Source organism: Pelodiscus sinensis, chromosome 13, assembly GCF_049634645.1.
Source record: "Pelodiscus sinensis isolate JC-2024 chromosome 13, ASM4963464v1, whole genome shotgun sequence".
Taxonomy (NCBI): Eukaryota; Metazoa; Chordata; order Testudines; family Trionychidae; genus Pelodiscus; species Pelodiscus sinensis.
In genome coordinates this window covers 34,506,477-34,533,099 of record NC_134723.1, presented here as the reverse complement: position 1 = coordinate 34,533,099, position 26,623 = coordinate 34,506,477, and the positions used below count along the sequence as shown (strand labels likewise).

Here is a 26,623-nt window from a genome sequence, read left to right as displayed (position 1 = left end):
GCCTCTAAATTTCTTATGTGAAGTATTTAATTTCAGGATTTTAGCATTTCATGCACTGTCCCAGCACACTATTCAAGCTCCTTCTATGGGAAAACAGTGCTAGGAGAATGTTTATCACTCTACCCAGTCACACCGGGGAAAAGGAAGCTGGCCATTCTGGCAGGCAACGTGTTTCATCTTAAGTCTGTATTTAGTCACACCAGCAAGTGTGATTACAAATAAAATGTAATGTATGGACAAGTCATCCATTCTGGCTCTTTTCATTCAATCAGAACATAACATTGATTAAGAGCCAAACAAATTAGGACTCAGGCACCAATTATATTTTGATATCCACATTTACATTTTAAAAACAGCAAATTACATACCTAAAACTTGTGGAGTAAAATTAATATTAACAAACGGATCATTTGATTAGCATGATAAAAAAATGACAGAATCCAAAAAAGGCAGCTATTTGTTACCTAGATCAGCACCATTACAAACTAGTGGCAGCTGAAAAGATATAGTTTAAAATGCCTTATTTCCCCTTATACAGTTATATATTTGCAATTTATTATGCCAATCTAGCAGATGTGTTAAATCAATAATGTGTATGCAGATAATTCACATATTAAAGAGAACATCTGGAGTTTAAACACTAACTGTATTTAAGTAAATGTCATACAAATCACTATAAACTTCCTCAAGGAACTATTATGGAAGCTTTTGAGAAGTAAAGATATTTTGGAAGTTCCTATGAGGAACAGGATCAGATAAGAAAATCAGTCATACATTGTAGAAACTTGTCATGTTGCTCTCCAGCTTGTCTGCTTGCCATCCAGCATAGAAGTAATACAGTCTCAATTTGTGGGTAATTTAGCTGTGAAATCTATGGGTTTAAATTGAGATCTGGAATTGGAAAGTGAGGCTGGAGAATCTCTGGTGATGCCAACTTCAGCTCGAGAATCACAGGAAGAGCCAGCACTGCTTTGATTGCCATCAAGGATACCTGAAGTCAGACTGAAAAAAAGGAGAATGTAGCAGGAGAATATGGAAAATATAAGAGCTGTATTTTGGGGGTAATTCATTAATTTAAATAGGCTTATCTGTAATTCTCTCAACATCTTTAACATATATATGTAAAACAATTAACTTTAAACACAAATTTACTGTTTTTAAAGTGACCAAGCTATAGACTCTAATTTTACATGACTGTCACGAACTAGGTTTTCATGGGACTTATTGCAGCTTGAATTCCAGAAAGGAATATACAATTTAAATTACACTAAACAAGTTCTATGAAAAAAATAACTGAAATACTGATTTGTTTTATGTTGTTAGGAACAGATATATTGTTATGGAAAAACAATCTAATTCTTCAAAGCAATTATCTGCATTTTAGTTAACCAAAATAAGATATTCTGATTCTTATTAAATTTCAAATGTTTAAAATTCTGGTTTTGATTGGCTATTAAATCACTTTAAAAACAAGTACTAATAATCTTCAAAACAGTTTTATATTTCATCTAAAAATAAAATACAAAAAAGTCTACAATAATTTTGCTCTCCAGCCAGACCATAATATTTTGCTTAGTAGTTAACCCATTCAGTTGACTCAAAGAATTGCTTATAGATTAGAAATGGTCAGACAGTGGAACTTATACAAATAAAGAAATGTTAACGTTCGCAATGAATCATCCAGCCAATTCTAGCATCATTTTTATCTTCTATTACAGGAATTCTAAAATGGAATGCCCTGACAACAACTGCCAGCAAGCTTATTAGTAATGGCAACTTATAACTCAATATGTGGTATTAGTAAGGCCATATTTAAGTTGCAATATCGTGGAAATTGCAGATTCTGCAATATTTGGCTTCTACCAGTTTTGACAGAGAGATGTGTTCCCCAACAGGGAGTCCCTGGTCTTAGCCTCAGGGGGCTGACAGTGGCTACTCAGCCACAATTTTGTGACAAACATCCTGCAATTCAAGTACGCTTTTAGGTAATAGGCAAAAAAACCAAACCAAACCAAACCAACATTAAAACATATCTACTTATTACATTTTTTACAGTATGTAAAAGAGCAAAAATAACAACTATGTAGGGGATTACTATTATTTTCTTCTCTAAAAGAACACCCAAAACAAAAAATAGCTCTTTATACTTTTTACTTTAAACCAGATGCTCATTATAATTTGCTGCATAGTTCATTTTTCTCCATCTTAGCACAAATAGTCACAATTCATATGCGGAGAGATCAGACTAGCATTCACCATATGTAACTAAGAGCAAGAGAGTTTAAAAAAGTGACGAATTGATATGCAAATGATCTTAAGATCGGAAGCTACGCCCTCCAAAATAGTTTAATCATTGGGTCTCTCATCTGAAAATATCCCTAACTCCTATAAATACTAATCATACCTATAGAACAGAAGTAATTTATCTACTGCGGGAAGTCTTTAAATTATGTGCACTGGTGCTAAATATCCAGTTGCTTTGCAATACAGATTGCACTTCTATAAACAGGATCAGAGTCCTGGTGCACTGCGGGGAGAGGGGGAATCCAGTGCTATGGGGAGGGGGGGGGGAGGAGAAGAGAGTGGCACGATGCATGGCCCAGCTGGGCTGTGGGGTTGGGAAGCCAGGCATGGGGCTCAGCTGGGCTGCGGGGAGAGCCAGGAAGCCTAGGGCAGGAAGGGGGAGCAGGGGAACCAGAAATAACCTCCCCTGGTCCCAAAATAATCCCTCATCTGGGACCAGTAAATTCCCAAGGGTGCTAGATCAGGGAGATCCAACCTGTGCTTACCTTGAAAATGCTGCAAAAATCTAAGGCTTATTATATAACACTGTTTGACATCCATGCCTGATGTCTAGAAAAAGAGACTGAAACATTTGTATAGTTTCTGATGAAAGTTACAAGGCACAGTAATTGCTTACCATGTACCAAGGTCTGTCAGATGTGAAATTTCAGGAGAAAGCATGCTAGTAGTTCCTTGAAAAAGTCGCTTGGGCTCATCTTCAGTATCCATTTCACCTTTAACAAAAACACGCAATCAGATTTGTGTTATGAAGTAACAGTTAAAGTATCTCTCTGTCAAGATTTAGATTTTTAAATTGTATCCTTTGGTATATATTGTTGTGACTGTTTTCTTCCATTATTTGAACTGAGGAAGTGGGTCTGGCCCATGAAAGCTCATCATCTAATAAACCATCTTGTTAGTCTTTAAAGTGCTACATTGTCCTGCATTTTGCTTCAGCTACCCCAGACTAACACGGCTACATCTCTACCACTATTCAAGATTTAGAGGGATCATTAGCATAGCTGATTTAGATACGTTTTACACACACACGGCCCACTACTTTCCCTTCCTTGTATGGAATAGTACAGCTTGGTTCTAAGTACTCTAAACATAGCTTAACAAGCCAAAAAGTTACTGTTATGGAAATTAAGGGTGAGAAAGCTTTTAAAAACAGATGCAATAAAATGACCATTGAAGTAGAGGCTAAGAGAAGCAAGGGTAGGAATAAAGATTGAGGCAATCTTCCAATACTTAAATAACTTTTACATAAAATTACAAGATTAGGTGGCCACGCTTTTCTGGGCATCTGGATGTTAAATTTTGAGGCCTGTAGTGAATCAGAATAAAGAGGGTTGTATACCTATAACAGGGTAAAAAAAAGAACTTGATAAGTTAATGGAAGATAGATCCATCAGTGGCTATTAGCCAGGATGTGCAGGTATGCAAAACCATGCTCTAAAGTGTCTCTACCTTCTGACTGCCAAAAGTTGGGAATGGGCAACAGGGGATGGATCACTTGATGATTTTCTATTTTCTTCATTCCCTCTGAAGCATCTGGCATTGACCACTGGGCTATGTGGACTATCTGACCGAGTATTGGCATTCTTATGTTCAACTTCCGTATAGTTACAAAGAAAACGTGTGGCTACCAAGAAATGTGTGGCTATGCTTGTGACCTTAACTCTACAGCATCTCTGTGCTTCAATTAACTAGGACCCCCTACAAATGAAGAATGAGTACCAAGGACTCCTTAATTCCTTTAGATGAAAAGTTCCATGTGCAACCTTGAATCAATGGATGGGTAGCCAGACAGAATGACCATTTTAATTATAGATTTATCAGAGAGTTAATTTTTCAACTATTGTACTTCATTGGCCCAAACTTACAGCCATGTCTTTATATCATACAGTTTGGTAAAATTCAATTGTTTCCTAGCAAGTATCAGTCTAAAAACAAGAGTATCAAGAAAGCTGTATGAACTATTGTCAAGTTAACAATTAGAAACACATGCTGTACCTTTTCTTTTCATTGGCCCAAGAACACTTGGGCGAATGCAGTGGACAGGACTCTGACTTCTCCTGCTAAAAGAGTACAAACAGTATATTGGTACAACATCACTGGCGTAAATAGCATGGAAAACAATTACAAGGAACAAGGCTGTTCAGGAAAGTTGCTCAGCTTAAGGCAAACCCAAACAAAGGGAAGTAGACAATAAGACAGGATAGCTCCTCCTCCCAAAATCTTTTAAAAGATTAACATGAAACATGACTGACCCTTAAAAAATTACCATAGAATACTATACCAGAAAGTCTGGATCACATACTGAAGCCTTCAAAAAACATTCCCATCATTTCTTCTAATACAATCATCAATATGAGCAAGAAAATTTCTCCACAATGTTCTTGTAGCCCTTGCATCCAATTAAAAACCATGAGCGCCCAAACCTGGTCAAGTTCTAAAAAACTGAATACAGGCAGTCCCCGGGTTACGTACAAGATAGGGACTGTAGGTTTGTTCTTAAGTTGAATCTGTATGTAAGTCGGAACTGGTGTCCAGATTCAGCCGCTGCTGAAACTGACCGCCAGTTCTGACTTACATACAGATTCAACTTAAGAACCCCAAGCATCCCCAAGTCAGCTGCTGCTGAAACTGATCAGCGGCTGATTCCAGGAAGCCTGGGGCAGAGCAACTCTGCCTCGGGCTTCCTGTAGTCAGCGCTGGTCAGTTTCAGCAGCGGCTGACTTGGGGACGCCTGGGGCAGAGCAGCTGGGGTGCTGCTGGGTTGCTCCAGTAGCACCGCTCCTCGGCGCTACTGGACCAACCCAGCAGCGCCCTAGCTGCTCTGCCCCAGGGTCCACAACAAAAGCCTGGTCTGCTGGGGGAGGGGGCACACTAGCTGCACCCTCCTCCCCCAGCAGACCAGGGACACCGGGAGCGAAGCCGCAGCCGCAGCGGGGTCCCACGCCTCTGAGGCTTTGCCAGAGCAAAGCCGCAGAAGCGCGGGAACCCGCCGCCGCTGTGGCTTTGCTCCCGGTGTCTCTGGTCTGCTGGGGACGGTCTTCAGCAGAGCAGGGACACCGGGAGCGAAGCCGCAGCCGTGGCGGGGTCCCGCGCCTCTGAAGCTTTGCTCTGGCAAAGCCTCAGAAGCGTGGGAACCCGCCGCTGCGGCGGCTTCGCTCCCGGTGCCCCTGGTCTGCTGGAGACCGTCCCCAGCAGACCAGGGGCACCGGGAGCAGCTTTTCTCGCCCCAGAGGTTGAGGTGGTGGATCGCTGCCTGCGAGCTCCGGGGCGAAAAAGCCCCGTTCGTAAGTGCGGATCCGACATAAGTCGGATCAGCGTAAGTCGGGGACTGTCTGTACTTCTACTGAAAGTGGATCCATGAGTACCCCAAAGTAAGCCATCCCTCTAAACACAAATCTAGCAGCGTGCTGTCCCTGTGAGTCTGTAGGTTAGCAGCAGTAGTGAGATTCACCATCTGTTTACATTATGTTGCTAGAAAAAACAATAAGAGCCAAAATATTCTGTCTTGCACAGACTGGTGAAGACTGAATGGACCAGAAATTTCAGGAGAAGCAACCCCAAGCACTGGTTAAAAAAAAAATTAAAAATGCTCAAGAGCTCTGCAGTATCAGCTACTTCTGCAAGTAATAAAAGGTCACTTACAGCAACAGATTTGGCAGGTAAGTTTTTCACCTGCATTGATACCTACACCCTTCATAGCACAGCCCAAACAGTGTCTTCCACCAGCCTGGCCACCCACAAAAGTTATCCTATTTCTGGCAACACTGAAGTAGGAGAAAGACAGTAATAATAAGCCTCTCTTACAGACTGAAAGAATTAAAATGATTCTGTTTTCAGCAAGCTCAAAGACCACATTCTAAGGGTCATTCAATGCTAATACCATGTCTCAAGGGAAGGGCGTGTAACGAGAATTAGTGGGTTAAAACAGCCGTGGCCAACCCACGGCTCGCGAGCCGCATGTGGCTCCCCCCACCAAGGTGTGGCTCGTGAAGCCCACCCCCCCCGCCCCCCACCGTGGCTCGTGAAGCCACCTCCACACCCCTGAAAACGGCCCTCTCCTCCTGGATCCCTTTGCTCACTGGGGCAAGGGAGCCAACTGGTGCGGCCATTAAAGATGACGTCGGCCGGCAGGCACCTGATGTGGCCAAAAAGACTCTAAATGCGTTTTCTTTAAAAAGGGGCAGTCCCTTTTTTTCTCACCCCCTCTCAATCAAATGCAGCCAGGGGCTCCTTTTTTTTTTTTGGCTCAACAACTTTGCCCCAGCTCTTCATGCAGGATTCACTGATATCTCGGCTGTTTGCCCGGAATGGGTTAGCCACCCCTGGACTAAAAGGTCAAATAGCCACAATCACAATATTTATGGAGTGATGAGTCTCAAATGTGGCAATAAAACATCTACAGCTGACCATGGCTGCACAAGTGGCAAACTGTGTAACTTCTGCCTACTCTTCAAAAGTTGCTCCTTGCACTGTTTCCTTGTCCTTCCCATTCTCACATTTTCCCTTCTCTCCATCAGTTTGATTGTACACCTGATGAGCTTTGCAATACCCAAAAATGAATCCTTTCAGGGGCAGGAACAGTCTTATCACTGCAACATGTGGTCTCTCATTGGGAGGCTATGATCTCTAACTGGGTCCTATAGATGCTATTATAATTTTAAAAAAATAATTTTTGCCAATCTACAGGCTGATATTACCCAGTTTCAAAACCTGGGAATTAATTCATCATCTTCTGACAGAAGCTCATTCTACTCTGTATGTGATTATGTCCTATAGAAAACCTATTGAAAAAAATCAGATCCAGATTGCTTAGTAACTCAGCTTCCTGATGTCAGGAATTTATTTTGGTACTTTATAAACTCTAGAATTTAAGTTGCATGGATTTACTATGGGAATTGGAGAGCTGAATCACCAAGACCATTGTTTAGATTTATTATGCATAAGTTAAGTCTTGATATTTCAGATGCCTCAAGTGAACAATCCCCATATACACAGTATGCAGACTTAGTTTTACAGATTTGTACGTACTTTAAGAATCGCCTTGTTGGACTGGGGCTAGGGCTTGGAGGTAATCCACTGCTACTCACCAAACTTTGCAAAGACGGTGAGAAACATTGCTGAAAACAAAATATATTGCAATATTTAAATATTAACATCATGCTTCAATGCTTACTGTAATAAACTAATCAGAATTCCCGACATGCAGAGAAACAGAGAGACTTAAGGAATACGATGAGTGTCTTAATAAGAGGATTTTACAATATTAGACCATGCAACTCATCATTCATCTAAAATAACTACCTTATTTACTTTACTTATCACTTTTGATTAAGTTTTGAAGAAAATTCCAGGACAATTTAGACTGATTCATCACGTACATTAGGGATGTAAGCGACTAGTTGACTGTCTGATAAAATGGTTATCGGATAGTTGACTAGTCACTTCCTCCTCCCCTTGCTGCCTCTATCAAAGAGAGGGGGGGGGAAAGGATCTGGTACTGGGGGAAGCCAGCTTCCCCCAGCACCATCTCCGTGGGGAAAAGGGGCAGCGGCCCAGCAGGGAACTGACAGCGCTTCCACCTTTGAAATGTAGCAAGAGCAGAGCTACATTTCAAAAGCAAAGCACCGCCAGGAGCATGGGGTTAGGCGCGTGGATAGCCTCGTGGGGCTCTTGTATATTTCAAAAGCAGAGAGCTGTGTTTGCCTTTATAATGTAGCAAGAGCTGACAGAGCTCTTGGTAAATTTCAAAGGCAGACGCGCCCTTATCGACTAATCGAATAGTCGATGCAAATTACATCAACTATTCAATTAGTTCATTAATCTAAATTTATCATCCTTAATGTACATACGGAGTGCATGCAATTTGGCAGTATATTGATCAGAATATGTATGTATCTCTTAACCTTTCAATGAACCAACCGATTTAGTTCCTAAAATCCCCTTCTTTTCCCCAAAGAAAGGCAGACAAAGACAACGACTTATTTACCACCAAGGTACCAACAATTTATCAATAAATATACCTGCTTGGTATTAATATTTAAGATATTCTGTAGATAAATTCATGGGTTGTACTGCTGTTAACCTTTTTAATATTTTAGTTCCCTGTCTGCAGTGAATGCCCATGCAGAAGTCAGGGATATGAGACGTTTCATCCTTTGCTAATGTTAGTTAGATTTTTGTTTAGCACTATTCATACTCTATCACTTGATTTTTCTTACCTTCCCTATTCCTCTGGTGGGTGAAGGAGCTGGAGAAACTGGGACAAAGTCTATTTGCTTGGGAGAGGATGCTTTCTCAAAATCACTGTCACTCTATAAGCATAGCAGATCATGTAATTACAGCCAATTGCTTTAATGCAATATTTAGTGGGCCAGGCTAGATGTTAAATATTATACAAAGGATTGCTTTGTTGTGGAATGGAACCACATTATGGAAGTCACCCTAACAAATGACTAAATGTAAGAATTTGTTACTATGACTACATAGAAGACAAATTTCATACTTTTGACAAAATAATGTTAAACATTATGTGCTGATATTAAAGCTTCTATTAACAAAGATTAGACATGAATAGAACTACCTTTTAATGTATCAGGCAAAACTATATTCTAATAGCTGTGTGACAGCCATGTGTCATTGAGCTACTTGTGATTTCATGCCTTATTAGTACAAAACTTGTGGTAAGACAGCAATAATAAGTGTTACTAGACCAAAACCATGTTAAACAGCAAGCCTAATCTGTGCAAGTTTCCTCTAAAAGAAATTAAATATACTATGTACAATAAAATGCAGCAATACAAGATGTTAGAACATTGAAGATAGAAGCTCAAATCTAAAGCATAAGCACATTACCAGGCTCAAGCTTTCCTCCCACGACTGGCTGATCTGCATTGCTGTTTGCACTTCCCTACAAAAAAGAAAAAAAAATCCATCATCACTGGCCCAGAGAGACAGAGTTTAGGTATTCTTTTTGCATACCAATACTCACCGTTCATGTACTGTTTCTCTGTTCATCAAATCCATTCCTTCTTCCTGAATAATATCAATATAAATATGAACAGAGAAATAGTTACAAGTTGGTTTATAGAACTTTCTTTTGCTAAAATGAGTCAGAGAAACTCTTCCTCTTCACTTCAGGTCACAATTTGGATGGACGTCTCACCTCATTCCATACACAAGTATACCTAGGGAGTGTGTAACTTGTATAGAACAGAGCATTTTACTGACCATTAGAAAACTATTCTACGCTACGGAATCTTTTATTGTTTCTTTTAAAAAACTAAGACTTTTTTTAAAAAAAGTGTTAAAATGTATTGATAGCAAAACAAAACTTTTTTTATGAAAAAGAAATACTACATTTAAAATTGTACACAAACTTCATTCCCTCCCTGTATGTATGCATTACAATATTGTTTTTAAATACACAAGCATGTACCATTCCTCAGAACTCATTAAATGCATAGATTGGACACTGAGCAAAGAATCATGGTAGGGATCCACTTATTGAACAGAGGAGGAATAAGTATAGGTCTGACGATTAACCTACTGCACACTGGAATCCTAGGCAATGAATGCAGAAGTCTATGTAATTGAGGACTATGAAAAAGTATTTGTAAATGCACAAATGGAAGTGCCTATGTTTTTGTCAATTTCACTCTAGCATAGCATATGTTTACAAGGAGAGCAGCTTTTTCATGATTTAACTTTAACCTTCAAAGATTCACAAACAAGTTTTAGTGGAGCTTTTGTGTGGAATAATTGCTATGATTATGCAACAATGTAATTCTCAAATTCCAAAAAAACTGAAAATTAGCAAACAATTACTATATTACCTTATAGCTAGAAGTTTTAATAGAAATACTGTGCCAAATAAGAAATACCTATAGTGCCTTCCCTGCACCTCTACTCCATCCCATCCATGTGTACAGCTTAAGATTAGTCCTTTCCTATATTAATAAAAGGAACTCTTCAATGAATTCATTTCCATGTTAAAGCTAGTCAATACACAAATTACACAATAAAAACAAAACAGGCTGTGAATTTCTTCAAGATTACTATGTTCCTCAAGTGTTTGAGGAGGAAGGAAGCTGGAGACCAAGTACCTTCAGCCACCTGCAAACACGTACAGTGGAAATGTAATGCTTGAAGAGTTTTTCTCATTTTATAAAAGCAGTTTAAAAGTCACAAGATTTACAAGTATTTGGAATTCATGTGTTTTCTGAAGTCATACTTTAAAGGGCAGTGTATCCTATGGCACAGCTTTAACTTAAGCTGTTTTAAAAGTGTTTAATCCCTATTACAGAGTTTATATTATTAGAGGTTTCCATCTGGAAATTTACGTTCTATGATTCTTCCCTTCCAAAAGAAAACCAAGATAATTGTATTTATATGAAATCTAACTGTACTTTGAAACAGGCTTGTAGTCAAAAAAAGAAGTGCATTCTTACGTTACAATTTTAACACGCTTACTGCATTGATAGGGAAGGGTTTTAAAAAATATTTTTTAAACAAATGTTCACAACTCAGTACCAGCCATGTTTCACAAGAAGGAAAATTTGGTGGTACAGAAAGTATGAAGATGTGGGAAGCCTGGCTGGATGGACCATTCTCCTGATATCCCTCAACTTGACACTAGCTTCTCCATTTTGAGAGTCTCCAAGCTTAACACGCAGCAATCAGCAACAGCCTTCTTGCCTTGATGGAGGCTGGCACCCAACTGCTTCTGTGCTGAACACTGGTATATCTCGTCAGTTTCTCTGACCAATTAAATATAGTATGCTATTCAGCACTATACAAAACTTTTAGCTATTCCAAACCTTTAAGTTTTCCAGAGCATGAAGACTGAAATTTGACCACCACAAAAGCCACAGCCCATCATTTTATGGTTATGAACAATTCAATTGGGAGGAATACAGGTAGTGTATTTGAGCCCAGCAAAATACCTTGGACTTGAAGTTCTAGATTGCAAATGGGGCTGCAAGAAATAGGACAACCAGCTTTCTATGTGGGGAGAAAGGTGTCTGATAGTTTTTTGACTCCTTTATAAAAATGATTAACTATGCTCAGCAGAATACATTAGGAAACATTCTATATTTTCTGTAAATGTTTTGCATTTCTGATAACCAATTCAACCTGTGACTATTAAATGCACCTTGAAGTGACAGATATTGCTGAACACTTTTTACAGCTCAGCTACTGCTTCCAAGTGAAGTTATTAATGATTATTAGTAGGATACATCATCTTGTGTAAAGTCAATAAAGCAAACTTTCTAGGTCTTATTATTTAAAAAACTGAAATAGAATCTTCTCTTACCTGTTTGATTTGATGAAGGCGGCTGCTAGGAATACGAACAGGAGACGATGGCACCAACTGCAAACCAAACACCATATAGCTGAACCATTTTTAAAACTGCAAAATCAGTTGCAGGAGGTTTGACGCTACCTTTTTTCTAATGTTATTTCATTCTCAAAATATTACCAAAATAGCATCTATCACACTCTGCATATATGTTAAATGCAGTACATTTTTCACACATCTATAAATGTGTATTAACTTAGTTTAGTGCTCTCTCACAATTTCATTATTAAATTGCTCCATGTGCTTAGCAATGACTCCTAATTATTATGTGCCAAACTCTATCCCACTTCAGTTTTAGACTACTAAAAACCATCACCTTTCATGGATTGTGTTGTCAATATCAGCCCACCCATAATAGTTAAAACAGCACAATAGATAAGGTGCCATAATCACTTCCATCTTAAAGCTGCTGTAAGTTGTTCATAATGCTAAAGCAACAATTTATTGAGCAGGAATTTTCCAGGGATGGTCTCTGCCTGCAGGTGATTATTTCTGACATAACAGATCAAAAGAGAGATTCAGTCATTAAAGCACAAGGAGTGCTCTTTCCCCCTCAAAAGCTCTAACTTCAAATGACAAAGTTGAAAATTGACAGGGAAATGGCTTCGCTAAGAGTATCTGTGAACATTCTGTTACCATTTTCTTCCTTGCTGCTGCATACAACAAATCAAAAACAAAAACCCATAAAATGATATCTAATAACAAGGAAAAATCTGAAGGGTCAAGTACCAATTTAATCTGGCAGAGACGTAAACCGCACTCCAGGGACTTGAACAGATTCTTTATTTCTATATTTTACTTCCAGTTTGATAAAAATGATCATTTATTAGTTCCTAGGTATTGAGCCAATGGCTTACTGTAGTTCAACAAAGAAAGCAAAACTTTTATAATGACTGTCAACATACACCAGTAAGGGCCAACTGTAGGCTAGTGAGTGGGCCGCATGAGTGGCCCTCCATCTAAGTGGGCTGCAAGAGTGTCATAACCAAGACAATTAGGGTAGATTGGCTAACTAAAATTTGCAGGATGTATCCACTGAACTATAGCAGTGCTTTGACTGGATGCAGAGGAACGCAGGGTTCTCACAATGTTGTTTGCAATCACCTCACTTCACATGCCTTTCCTGTAAGTGCATGCCACTTTTGTTATACTGGTAGGAAATAAATACCGGTATATGGACGAAAACTGGCAGAATCTAGCAACTCTACGCATGGGCAACATTAACAAAATATCTCATGGGCCGCACATAGAACTCTAATGGGCTGCATGCAGCCTACCACTAGCATAGATAATTCAAGTTGCAGGACGTATTAAATCTTTTTGTTGAAGTTCTTTCATTCACCACTACGTATGATAATTAGTTTCATGCAAATTTACTTTAAATCAATTATTTAGTCATTCTCTTTCCTTTAATAGTACACATTTGAGTAACTTATGATGCTCATGACAGTCAGGGACCAGAAGCCTTAGGTATGAATCACATAGTTCTGTTAATGACCTAGTTCTCTTGCACAAAGATCAAACTTGCTAAGTTGTGATGTGGCTTTGTAATGAGGATGAGTGTCAACAGCGGTGAGGACCTCATTCTTTAAGTGTCTGTCATTATTTCATACTGCATGGAATCTGCCAGATGAAAAATAAAGGGAATCATGTAGCATAAATTACATGCACTTTCCAGTTATTAAAGTCTATCCTGCAGATAGTAAGCTTCCTCAGTTTCCCACAAAACATGCTTTAAGTTTTCTACAAGTCCAAAGCTACAGGATATGGATCAGCATCAGGGTTGATTGATTTAAATCAAGGCAATTTAAATCATGATTTAAATCACCCAAGAAAAAATCCACATGGTTTTAAATCCAGATTCTCACTGATTCTTCACATTTTTCTTAAACACTTGTGCATATCTGATCACAAACATGTCAACTTACAACTCATTACAACTCAACAGCATTTTACAACATCTAAGGGCACACTTTATGTAATTTTATAGATAACGATTTTCATTAATTTGAGAAATAGCACATAATACTCATTACTTGTGACAAGCTGCAGATGCAGCACAGTACATTAGGAATGATAAAGAACTAAATCTCTCTCACAAACACAACAGCACTTATATTTTACTAAACAAAACTGTAAATGGTACATACATGTTTCATATGTGCAACATGTGTAGCAGCCTCCTGAGTTGCCAGGTAATGACTATCTGTACATACCTTTTTTCAAATTTTATTAACTCTAACAGACAAGTCCTCAGAACACTAAATGTACAGTGTCCTTAAAACTAGGGATGTTAAAATGTATTTAATTAAGTAATCAATTAACTGCTGAGAATTTCAGTGGTTACACGCAGGGAAGCAGGCAGGTGGGAACCGGTGCACACGGAGAGCTATCAGAGGCAGCAACTACTGGGGAGGGGAAGAGGCAGGGGAGCAGGTGGGCATAGGGAGCTAAAAGCAAGCTGTACTAGCTCTCTCCACTTCACCCCTTTGCTGCCAGAGTCATCAGTTAACTGTGTATACAGTTATACTTTCACATCCCCTACTTAAAACATCTCCAATTAGCTCTTATCTTCCCCACTCCTACTGCCCTTTTGATTCACAGACTGACACAGAAATACTTTTTCAACTCTCAGTCAAATTCTTATGAGTATGTGAATAACACCAAATGATGACCATATTCTCTCTGTGCATGCAGAGGAAGCTACTGCTGTGAAAAGTTGGCTTAGCGATTGAAAACTGTTTCAAGGTGCCTCCCACAGCACGCCCGGTATGCCACAGACCTGTGGGAGGGGAGCAGCCAGTGCACTTCCAGAACCCCCAGAAGTGGTGCAAAGCTGCAGGACTTCCGTCCACCCTGCAGGAAGCCAGTACTACCTCCATTGTGACTGGAGGTTGGTAGTGGAACTTCTCAGGGCTGGGGGGAAAATGGGGGAGGGGCCCGAACGCCTCACGATCGGCCAGTCAATCGCGATTGACCGGTTGGTGACCATGGCCCTAAACCCTGCCCCAGCACTCACCGGCAGCCTGTCCCCTGCCCCAGCACCTACCAGCACGCTGCCACCTGCCCCAGTACCCATCAGCACCCTGTCCCAGCACCCTGCTCCAGCACCTGCCAACACCCTTCCCCAGCCCCCACCAGCACAGCTGGGGGCCACATTGGGAGCCTTGGGGGGTTTTGGAGGGGTTGTTTTTTTTGCATCTCACTTGTGTGGCCCTGACTCACTTTTCTGTGGGTCAGTGACCCTTGACTCAAAACAGGTTCCCCGCCACTCTCAAAGACAATGCTAAAAAATTGTGTATTTGACATCATAGTCTATTTAAAAATAAAACCTGGACAAGCAGCCCCCCAATTGGGACCAAGCCCCCATCTGGCCTCAGCATCATAATGCTCTTGCACCCCCCAAAGCCCCAAACCTGAGCCGATCATACACTGGAACCCCCTTGTCCTGAGCCTCTCACATCCCCAAACTCCTGCACCCCTACATCCTCAGTGTTCTGCTACAATACTCCTGCACCATCCACACACTGCAAATCTGTGTCCTGAGCCCATCACACTCCCAACCTCCCTGCCCTGAGCCCATCACACACAGCAGGTTTAAAACAAATAAAAGGAAGTTCTTCTTCACACAGCGCACAATCAAACTGTGGAACTCCTTGCCTGAGGAGGTTGTGAAGGCTAGGACTATAACAGCGTTTAAAAGAGAACTAGATAAATTCATGGAGGTTAAGTCCATTAATGGCTATTAGCCAGGATGGGGAAGGAATTGTGCCCCTGGCCTCTGTTTGTCAGAAGGTGGAGATGGATGACAGGAGAGAGATCGCTTGATCATTACTGCTTCGGTTCACTCTCTCTGGGACACCTGGCACTGGCTACTGTCAGCAGACAGGATACTGGGCTGGATGGACCTTTGGTCTGACCCAGTATGGCCATTCTTATGTTCAGCTTGGAGCCCCATTGCCACATCCTCCTGCATCCAAATTCCCTCCCAGAGCTTGCACCTTTCACCCCATCCCACACCCAAATCCCTCCTTCCCACCCCACATATCAACCAGTGAGGGTACAGCTAGACTACAAGAGTTTTTCCAGGATACTTCCAGTATCCCGGAAAAACTCTTCCACATCCAGGGACACGTTTGTTCTTCCACTTTTTTTAGTGGAAGAGCAAATACTCTCTTTCAGCAGCCCCTGTATTCTTTGTTCCACGAGGAATAAGGGACCTTCTGAAAGAAGGGTTTTTCCCGACATTTGGCCCATTCTAGACAGGCCAAATGTCAGAAAAACTTCTTCAGACAGAAGGATAAAAAAAGCAGCAGTGTAGCCGTACCCTGAGAGTGTATAAGGGCAAGTGATAGAGCAGAGGGGAACAGAAAGAGCAGAGCCACAAGGAAGGGGTAAGGTCTGGGGGAAGGGATGGGGTAGATCTTGGCTTGTCCTGACATTTAAAAAGTGATCTTGGGTGTAAAAAGGTTGGAGATCGCTGATTTAGCGGGTCTAATAAGAACCCACTAAATCGAACAATGAGGGTGCCCCCAGTCAGCGCCAGCACTCTTCACAGTCACAAGTAGTAAGCAAAATGCAGGACAATGTAGCACTTTAAAGACTAACAAGATGGTTTATTAGATGATGAGTAAGGGAAGTCAGCAGCAGCATTTTCTCCCATTGACCGCCTGCTGGAGACTGCACCAAGCTTGGCTTAAGGTACACTGACTCCAGCTATGTTATTTTCTACACGTTATTTACATAGCTGGAATTGCGTACCTTAAACTAACCTTCCAGGTCTAGTATAGATTTGATCCAAGATAAACTTTTTTTCCTAACAATATCCAACATAACAAACAGATTGGGAATTTACTTATTAAATCACACTTATACTAAAAGGCACAGAGAGAGTCTTGAGGAATGAGGAAAGAGAATTGTTACTAACCAGTTAATCCACATTGCTCTTCAGACACATCCACACCTTCATCCACATCATTTTCTCACAATAAGCAGCTTTCCTTATGATGTTTCAACTTGCAACTAGACCCTACATCATCTTCATGCACTGCTAACACTAAACACATTTTCCTTTTTTATCCAGGTAACAAATTTTCAAAATATTTGCAGATAGGGTCTTTCTTATGCTCAGAAGCCATGACAGTTTTTCTGTGGCAAACGTGGGGGAATATAGGAAGCTGTGTGTGCGCTAAATAATGTCATCCCTTTTTCTTTCCTGTATAATCCACTGTTCCGTTCTATGCTGCCTTCGTCCTTTGCTATATTTTGCCTCTCTGTCTTTAAGTCAATGTCTTAACTAGTTGGTCTGCCCTGCTTGGCCCAGGTCCACCACAGAACAAAAACATTCTTAACCAGCACGTGGCTTTCTTTGCATATTAATCTAGTCTGCTGAGAGAAAGAAACTGAAAGCCCAGAACTTTCAATAAGCAAGAGCTGGTAGTTAGGCTGGACAAACATTAATTCATTTTTATGAGACTGAAAGTATAAATTTAGCATGTTTATGAAGAGATTTAACTGTATCTTATTTTAAAATGAGAAATGTAAAGAGTTTTAATGATTTAATTTTTTTTAAATCTTATTTTTAATTTTTTTAAAGCATTGATTTTTATCCATCCTTGTTCCCAGCCAGGGAAATGGGATCTCAATCAGAAAAAATTATTATGTGTTCCCTTGTCTGTAGCAGTTCTTTGTGGCATCTTGTATATAGACACTCAATTATCTCTCCCTTTCCTGGGAAATATTTGCCTCTTATTAAGTAGGCACATACCTCATTCTCTGAAGTATTCTTACTACTGCTGTTGGTATGACAATCCATTGCTTAACAGTTTTTTTTGCTCCCCAACCTTGTTTATATTGGCTTCTTCATCTTCACATTTTGGGTCACTTGTGAGGTCTCCAAACACCCTTTTCTAAACCACTCAGATTTTTTTTTAAACAATAAAATAAAAAAGATAACTTCTATTAAGTACCTAAAATATCTTTGGCTCAGTTAATCTTCAGAATAGACTAAAACTAGATCATCGCACTTGCCTCTCTTTGGCTTTGTATCAAGGTCAACTGAAAAAGAATCTTAGTGATTTAAACTTTTTTTAAAGGTCTATTCCCTCTTAAGTGCTGACTCTTGCTGACCACTGTTTAAGTGAATCTCTTCAATACTAAAGGAAACCCAAATGCATGACTGGAAAGGAAAGCAATTTATCTTTGGTCTGAAAGCAAGTATAGAAGTTGTAGTCTAAAAATGTAACTTTAAAAATAAAAAGCCTAAAAAGAAAGGCTTCCAACTAAATGTTTCTTCAACCATAATTACAGTGTCATTACCACTACATCATGTTTTGTTGCTTAAGCAGTACAAACGCTGCTTCCATGTTAATGCTCATCAGCTGGTGTCTTTAAATAAAGGATCTCAAGACCACTACAAAAACAAATTCTCTCCAAAGGAGTTGTCTGACCTAGTTTTAGGAATGTGAACAGATAACACAAGGGTGATGCTTACTGGGTAACAGTTAACTGGTACCAGCACCACTGGCAGCCTCATGTGGAGCTGGAAGCCAGCAGCCCTGCCCACACCCTTCCTCCCCAGGCTGGAGTGGCCTCTCTGCTGCAGGTAGGGACTGCTCCAGCCAAGATGGATCAGCTCCTGCCTATGTGCCCCCACTTCGCCTTTAATCAATTAACTGGTTAAACACAACGTTTAACTGGTTAACCAATTAAACAAGATTGTATATTCCTGCCTACTTTTGAAATAGAATTTTAACTTGGAGGCAGTGGAGGTTCTTTATGCAAGATAGGGGATGAATTAAAAGTTATCCCCACCTAAAGTAATCCAAAATAGTAAGAATCATCAAGTTAGCAAATGTCTAAGCATCTTGTATATTTTACGTAAGAAAAACTGTCATTAACACGAGACATTCCATCTTCACAGTACATAAATTGTGAACTGTATGAAATTAACATGTTACTGCACCTGTGCCAATTTTGTTAAATACAGAATACATTTTAGAAGAAATGTACCAGTTTTCAGTGAAATTATATTTTATTTTTAAATTCTAGTCAAAAATCCTCTTGTGGTTTTTTTGTTTGTTTGTTTTTTTAAGAGAACTGTTTCCTCCCCATGCTCTCCAGAAATGCACCTTTCCACCATAACTCAGATTATGAATGCTTTACTTAAAAGAAACAATATTGTTAAACAGAAGTTGCATCTTTTTTGGGCTCATAAATAAGCACTGTACTAAATTTAGATGAAAATATTTGCTAACTAAGTAGTATAAGTCTACAAAATTGTTACAGTGGAAAATTTGTAATTAAGATTGGATGTTTTTCTAAGAGATACACTTTAGTTCAAATAGGCAAGAATTCAGTGAAGTTTTATGTTCTGTGTTTTACTGGAGGGCATCTATAGTATCATAACATTCCTTACTGTCTTATAATCTATGATGTAATATAAAGGTAATTTTAATGGATTTATTTAAAATCATAAACATTCAAAGCAGAGGCTATTGAGACCAAGGAATAGCTGATTGGTGATTCTAAGTACACCAATTCTCTTTCCAAACTGGACTTTTTATTCAATCTTAGAACCTATGCTTAAATAAGTTATGAACTAGGTTGTCTTCAGAATGACACAAAAAGTTTCCTAAAGCCAGATGATCTTTTAAATGAATTTCACTACAGCTGCAAAATATGTGGCATTAATTTTCAATTTACAGCCTTGTTCATCTTTAAAGCTGTTTAGATCCAAAAAACAAATGAACAATATGTCTGCACTAAGTACTTTCTTACCAGACTATGACGATTCATCACTGTTGTACTGTTTCTGCGGGTTCGCAAAATGTTGGACTGGAACACCTGTGAATTATCACTGTGAAAAGAAAAACTTGTCAATTCAAGAGCCATTTCCCTTCCCCCACTAAATAACGCCACAGTTTAAGCTGTGTGTGTGTGCTTTCATCCTCTCAAGCCAAAGCCAAATAATCAAGTCTCTCCCCCCAAAAGAATTTCTAACTACTCCAGTTAATGACATTAATCACATTGGCTATGTTTACACTCACGGCTTCTTGCCGAGAAATATGCAAATGAGGCTAAGCATGGAATATCGCAGAGCCTCATTTGCATACCTAATGAGCCGCCATTTTTACAGAAGAGTCTCTTGCGCCAAAGGAGCTGTCTACACTGCCCCTTCTTGCACAAGAAAAACCCTCTTGCACAATGCCGTTATTCCTGAAAATAATCGGCGTAGCAGCATTGTGCAAGAGGGTTTTTCTTGTGCAAGAAGGGGCAGTGTAGACAGCTCCTTCTGGCACAAGAGCCTCTTCTGCAAAAATGGCAGCTCATTAGGTATGCAAATGATGCTCGGTGATATTCCACACAGTCTCATTTGCATATTTCTTGCACAAGAAGCCATGAGTGTAGACCTAACCACTGAGTCCTCATTAGACTTTTTATGGAGCTATGTCTTCAGCGAAAATGTATAAGTTTAGAATATAGCTAACTATATATAGTCCTTAGCATCTAACAATTAATTTACTATAATTTCAGAGTATGCATAATCAACAAATAGACTGACACAAACCTCAAAACCAGTGGTGTCAAAGTCAAATCACACTGCAGGTCAGCAGTGTTCCCTCTAATTTTTTATGTTCATGTGCAGAATGGCTTTCATCATGTGCATTAATATAGACATGATGTATCACATTAAAAGTCATTCTTCACTAGGACAATGTGTGGCAGTGGTGGCAGAGAAATGTGGCCCTGAACTTTGGTAGATCTAGGCCCCAGGCCAAGAATATTCCTGGTATCCATTGTCATAGCCCCTCCATGCTTTATGAAAATTGGCTTCTTAATATGAATACAGTAATTCCTCACTTAACACGTGCCTGCTTAACACGTTTTTGCGATAGCATGATTTTTTTTTAGGGAACATTTTTCGTACAACACGACCCTGTCCCCGCAATAACACGATTTCCCCTAAGGCTGACCACCAGCTTCGCGAGGCTTCCCGTGCCTCCCTGCAAAGCGGCAGAGGTTTGCCACTCACTGCGCAGTTCCCCAGTGACTCCCTCTGGCCAGAGGCCTTGCATCCGGCCAGAAGGCGTCACTGGGGAACTACGCTGCGAGCGGCAAACCTCCGCCGCTTTGTAAGGAGGTAGGGGAAGCCCTGCGCAGCTGCCGGTGACCGGCCAGCTGGGGAAATCCAGCCGCTGGCTGCAAGCCCCCTCCCCTGTCCTTTCCTTCCCCAGAGCCAAACACCTCCCCTCCCTACTATAACCCAGTCCCCTTTCTCCCCCAACCTTATGTCCCAGTCCCAGCTGCTAGCAAGTGCAGGCTGGAGCTGCGAGCGCACGTGCACCTGAAACGTAACCCTCACCTTTTCCATTATTTTCAACGGGAAAACTAACTCTGCATAACAACTTTCCACTTAGCATGATCATTTTCTGAAAAGTATCTACCGTGTTAAATGAGGAATTACTGTATGCATAATTCAAAGATGTTTTATGCAAAACAGACCACATAATTTTTAAAGTTACAATCTGCTGAATCTATATATCCTATATTTGTGCATGTATCATTATTGGATGTGAAGTTAGAAATATGAAGAGTGAATCTGGTTTTAATTCTAAATGTCTAATGAGGGCCGTTAGAGATACTTTAGGAATTGAATGGCTCAGTACTCAAACCAACAACTGATGAAGGGTTTTATTTTCCCAACAAACTGTGGTTGTTCCTAAAAAGACATGTGACCATGATGCTGATTCTGGAAACCATCTTGAATCTGATATTTTCCATGGGGATAGGGAGTACTAAACAAAGGATTCCTGCGCTGGAGGACAGTCTATTTAAGGAATGGAAAGCAGTCAGTCCTTTTGTTTTCAGCTGACTTTTGAAATTGTCTCCCCACTAGGGATGTAAAAGTTTAACCGGTTAACCGATAAGCATTAGCTTATCAGTTAACCTAACTGCTCAAGTTGCCAGCAGCTGGCAGGAGACTGCAAGACTGGCAGTCTGTGGGGCATTTAACTTTGTAATTAACCGAATTTCAATCAGTAACATGGCTAATTTAAAAAAAAAAAAATTTACAGCCCTCCTCCCCACGCTAAGAGGATGCACACAAAGAGACCTGGAAACAAAGAAATGCAGGAAAAGGATGAAGGCAAAGCTGCTGGGCCCAAGTCAGAAAAAGATCATCACTTGTCTGAGATAACTGGTTAGGGTTAGAATTTATATATAACAAAGTTTTTTAATATATTCAAATTAGCTGGCATCTTTTGTTTATCTTGGCTTAGTAACTTACTTTGATCTGTGTGCCTTCGCTTGCAATCACTTAACTCCTACTTTTTATACTTAATAAAAACACTTTTGTTTATTATCAAGACTAGAGTAAATAATTGTTACTGGCAGAGGGTGAGTGTAACCACCGTGCACACATCTCTTTCATTGGTTAAAGGGGGCAAAAATCTTTATAAGCTTTTTCTATGTAAAACTTTTATACAGGGTGAGATGGATTTATTTGGGATTTTGATCCCTTTTGGGGGGGTATCAAAGGACTTATAGCTGATTCCTTTCAGAGCTGAACTGGTTCAGCATCTGTGTTGCTCTGCTGGGAGGCAATTACTCCAACTCTGTGTGTTGGCTGGGGAAAGCCAGAACTTCTGGCCCAGAGGGCAGTGTGGTGGGGAGTCACAGAGGGCAGGAAGGCAGGCATCAACAGCAAAATACACTGGTAGGCAACCCAAAGGGGATTTCTGTGATTCAGCCCACATCACTCCCTGTCATATAGGCTCATAGAACTTGCCACCTTTGTCTGTGGGTGCTCCGGGGTAGGAATAAATGGTCCATTTTCAGCATGGAGAGAAGTAAATAATGCTCTTCCCCCCCCCCCCCCCCCCGGGGGGCTTGTACAAGTCTGGAACCAACAAATTCATAAGTTATCTGCAAAAAGGTGTAAATAGTGAGGTGGAAAAGTTTACAGATGATACAAAATCACTCAAGGTTACGGCTGTGGATGAATCACAGTAATTCACAAGATTACTGGAAAAATTAATTGCAGTTTTAATTACACTGTTAAACAATAGAATATTAACTGAAATTTATTAAATATTGTGGATGTTTGTCTACATTTTCAAATATACTGATTTCACCCACCATACTGGGCTGTCCCCTTTATAGTGTGCACACACCCGAGACAGAGCTCTAGCACTGAACATACAACTCCACGCAAAGTGGTGAGAGAGGTGAAAACCACAGAATACAAGCTGTGCAGTGCTCACTGTATATTATTTTATTACAAATATTTGCACTGTAAAATGATAAACAAAATAAACAGTATTTTTCAAATCACCTCTTACAAGTACAATATTTCCACAGCATTGCAAATTCCTAAGACACCTTCTAATTGTGCCTATATTATCCTGAACTCATTTTCCAACTTCAGAAGACTTAAAAATTATTTCCAGTCATCAATGGGACAGACAAGTGAATAATGTAGCAGTCCTTAATGGGCATCAAAAACAACACTAAGGAACGGAGGTGTAAATAAGATTGCTGACAGTTTCATTAGGAAAGCTACAGCAAGACAAAATATCTTTCAAATTAGTGAAGACAGCTTGTGACTGCAATGATTTAGTGAACTGTATGTAATTCATGTAAATGTAAGCATATAGGCCCAAACTGAATCATTATTAAAAGAATAAAGGTACCAGCGACACATTCAATACTTAGAATATGAAAGAAATGAGTAAATATACTGAAAATAGCATTCCCCCAAAATCAGCAAAATCCCCTTCACCCAACACACACACACCTCTTCAAAAGCAACAGGGAGGATAAAACTCAATTATTAATTTTTAAAATTATCAATAAAATACTAAATCTCTCATTTAAAAATAAGAGTTACAATTAAATCTCATTACTAACATGCTATACATACATTTACAGTCTCATAAAAATTAATGGTTCTAGTCTGTCCGGCCTAACTACCAGCTCTTGCTTTTTTAAAGTTCTGGGCTTTGAATTTCTCTCTCTCAGCAGACTAAAATGTGAAAAGACAGACATAAATTGGTTTTTTATCCTGTGCTTTTGTGGTGGTGGACCTGGGCCAAGGATGGCTGAAGAGTGAGTTAGGACACTGTCTAAAGATAGATAGTATATAGGAAAGGATGGAGGAAGCATAGAAAGGAACACTGGACTGGACTAGAAAGAAAAACATCAATCACAAAAGACATTCAGCACAGACTCAGCTTCCTGTATTTTCCCACACTTTTGCTGCAGAAAAACTGTCATGACTTCTAGGCGAAAAAAACCCCTATCGGAGAATATTTTGAAGAAATTTGTTCCCTGGGTAAAAAAGGAAAATGTGTCAAGTGTAAGCAGTGCAAGAAGATGATGCAGAGCCTGGCTGCAAAAATGAAACATCATAAGGAACGATGATGCTTATTGGGAGAAAATGATGTAAATATGGCTGAAGAACAATGTTGATCAACTTTGCAATGTATCAGTCTTCATATCTTTTAGTACAAGTAAGATTTAACAAGTAAACTCACAAGTTGTTTGCTATGTTGGATGTTGCTAGAAAAAAGTCTAAGCTAATCCTTACGGCCTGTTTACTTAGTTAACTAGGTTTAGAATCTATCACCCAAGCATAAAGCAAAGAAAGCTGCAGTAACAGAAATCTAGAGTTGCAAGTCTATTCCCTATTTTACTTCAGCATAGCTCAGCTCTCCTAGAGGAATCCCATCCAATATTTGCTTTCAATGGGGCTTACCCCACAATTAAGTGCATTGTTAGCACAGTCTTAGCTTTTTTAGTAACTTTGAATCAGACTGGCATCAAAATGACAGAGGGAGTGGAGAAGATGAGACCCAGATGTAGATGTTTTAAATACACTGTACAACATTTAGGCTTCTTGCGCAAGAACTCTTTTGCGGAAGAGTTCTTGTGCAAAAACTCTTCCAGAAGAGAGAGTCTACACTGGCATGTGCTCTTGCGCAAGAAAGATATGATGGCCATTTTAACCATAGGGCTTTCTTGTGCAAGAAATTCATGTTGCCTGTCTACACTGGCCTCTTGCGCAAGAACAGTTGCGCAAAAGGTCTTGTTCTTGAGTGGAAGCGTCAGAATTCTGGTGCAAGAAGCCCTGATTTCATACATTAGAACATCAGTTTACTTGCGCAAGAACATGCGGCCAGTGTAGACAGGCAGCAAGTTTTTGCGCAAGAGCGGTCGCTTTTGCGGAAGATCACACCAGTGTAGACACAGCCTTAGTGTTCTGAGGACTTGTCTGTTAGTTAATAACATTTCAAAATTTAAAAAAAAGTTTAAGGACAGCCCTCAGCTGGCAACTCAGGAGACTGTTGTAATTGCAAATATGAAATATTTATGTAACATTTAAGATTTAGTTTCATAAAATATAAGTGCTATTGTATGTGTAATTTAGTTCTTACCATTTCTAACATACTACTGCTGCTGCATCTGTAGCCTGACACGGACAATGAGTACTATATTTCCTAACATGATTTTTATTAATTTATCTAAAAAAATTAAAGTATAGCCTCTTAGATGTTGCAAAATGCTGTACTGAGCTGAAAAGTAATGTTTTAATGATTAGATTTGCACCAATGTTTGAAGAAATATGTAAAGAACTAACAGTGGAAAACCAGATTTAAATTGGTGATTTTTTTTTTTTTTGGTGATTTAAATCATGATTTAAATAAATGAAAAGCACCACTGGCAAACATAAGTCAGCACCTATAAGTTCTGACTTTAATTAAAATATCTGACTAGAAAATCTAACCAGCGTCCCTTTTGCCACAATTTGTCAGAACTGGTTAGTATCAAAGCTGAGCCCATAGTCATGTGGCAAAGCAGCAGCTGGTTAAAATCCACTCTTGGCCTGGGGAATGGGTCACATATTTAAAAAATTGATTTAAGAATTAGATACAGTGCTCCTTTCAGATTTCATTTAAGATAACATATAGAATCTTGAGTTGCCTAAGTTGCCCCGTGATTCACAGTTAAACTTCTCCTGCCCCCTTTTTCCCACCACATGGTTGAAACGGTGCCCCTGTGGGACAGCACAGAATTCCCCCCCACCCCTCATGTGCAGCCCCACTGGCTTAACTAGAGTCACCCCACAGAAGTCTAAATACATCCACAGTGATGAGGCTATGGGTGACAGAGGCAGGAAGGCTGTTGGCAGGGAATGGTGCCTTTGCAATGGGTTTGGGGCATGCAGTGAAAGGCAGTGCAGCTTGTTATCCTGTGAGACTTGACACTTGGACCTAGGTACCTACAACTAGTCCCCCGCCTCCCCGCAAAAAGGAAGCTAGAGATGTGTGTCCAGAAAACAGGCCTCCTCGCCTCACCCTGAACACCACAGGATGCGCCCCTGGATGAGGTGGGGGCAGCGGTCCAGGATTTCCCACCACAGCCGGGGACGCGGAGGCGCCAGGCCCGGGTCTCCCCCAGCCCGCGGGGGACGCGGCCGAGGGGCCCGAGGGGGGCGCCGGGCCCGGTCTCACCTCAGCCCGTGGATGAGGGGGGCGCTGTTCGATCTCCTCAGGCTCCCCACGTCGCTCGGGGCCGGCGCGCTCCCCGCCGGCAGCTCCAGGTCCAGCTCCATTTTCTCCTGAGCCATCGCGGCGGCTCGGGCTGCTCCTGCTCCGCCGCCAGGCCCATTCACTGGGGGCGGCCGCAGCGGCTCCTCATGCCGCCCCCTGCCCCGCTCCGGCCCGGCCGCCCCTACAGGCCCCGCACAGGCCGCTGCAGGCGGAGGCCGGGGGCGCTGCGAGGCCGGCGAGGGGGGCAGCGCCAGCAGCGCCCCATGCTGGGGGGACCCCAGGGGCCGGCTCCCGCCCCCCAGCCGCCGCTTCCCCGGCTGCTCTCGCCTCGCTGCGCGCGGGGCCGCCGCCGCCTCTTCTGCGAAACAAACCACCGGGCCCGGAGACTCGCCGGGAAGCAGTACGCATG

At 40.7% G+C, this 26,623-nt stretch overlaps 1 protein-coding gene across 4 annotated transcripts; it reads right to left on the bottom strand.

Moving 5' to 3' along the window:
• Positions 1–301: 301 nt before the first annotated feature.
• Positions 302–26,623, bottom strand: LOC102458340 (P2R1A-PPP2R2A-interacting phosphatase regulator 1-like). 4 transcript variants are annotated; one of them, XM_006115428.2, is made up of 10 exons: positions 26,176–26,623; positions 19,442–19,520; positions 11,618–11,674; positions 9,293–9,336; positions 9,157–9,211; positions 8,523–8,615; positions 7,333–7,421; positions 4,300–4,361; positions 2,921–3,017; positions 302–1,002 (listed from the first exon to the last, which is right to left on the bottom strand). In XM_006115428.2, exons 1-10 carry the CDS (start codon positions 26,289–26,291, stop codon positions 843–845), a joined length of 852 nt encoding a protein of 283 aa, XP_006115490.2. In that variant the 5' UTR covers positions 26,292–26,623; the 3' UTR covers positions 302–842. The 4 variants fall into 4 exon arrangements, with proteins under 4 accessions (XP_006115490.2, XP_075797132.1, XP_006115493.2 ...); XM_075941017.1 differs by having other exon boundaries at positions 4,300–4,364; positions 26,176–26,622; XM_006115431.2 differs by lacking the exon at positions 8,523–8,615 and having other exon boundaries at positions 26,176–26,621.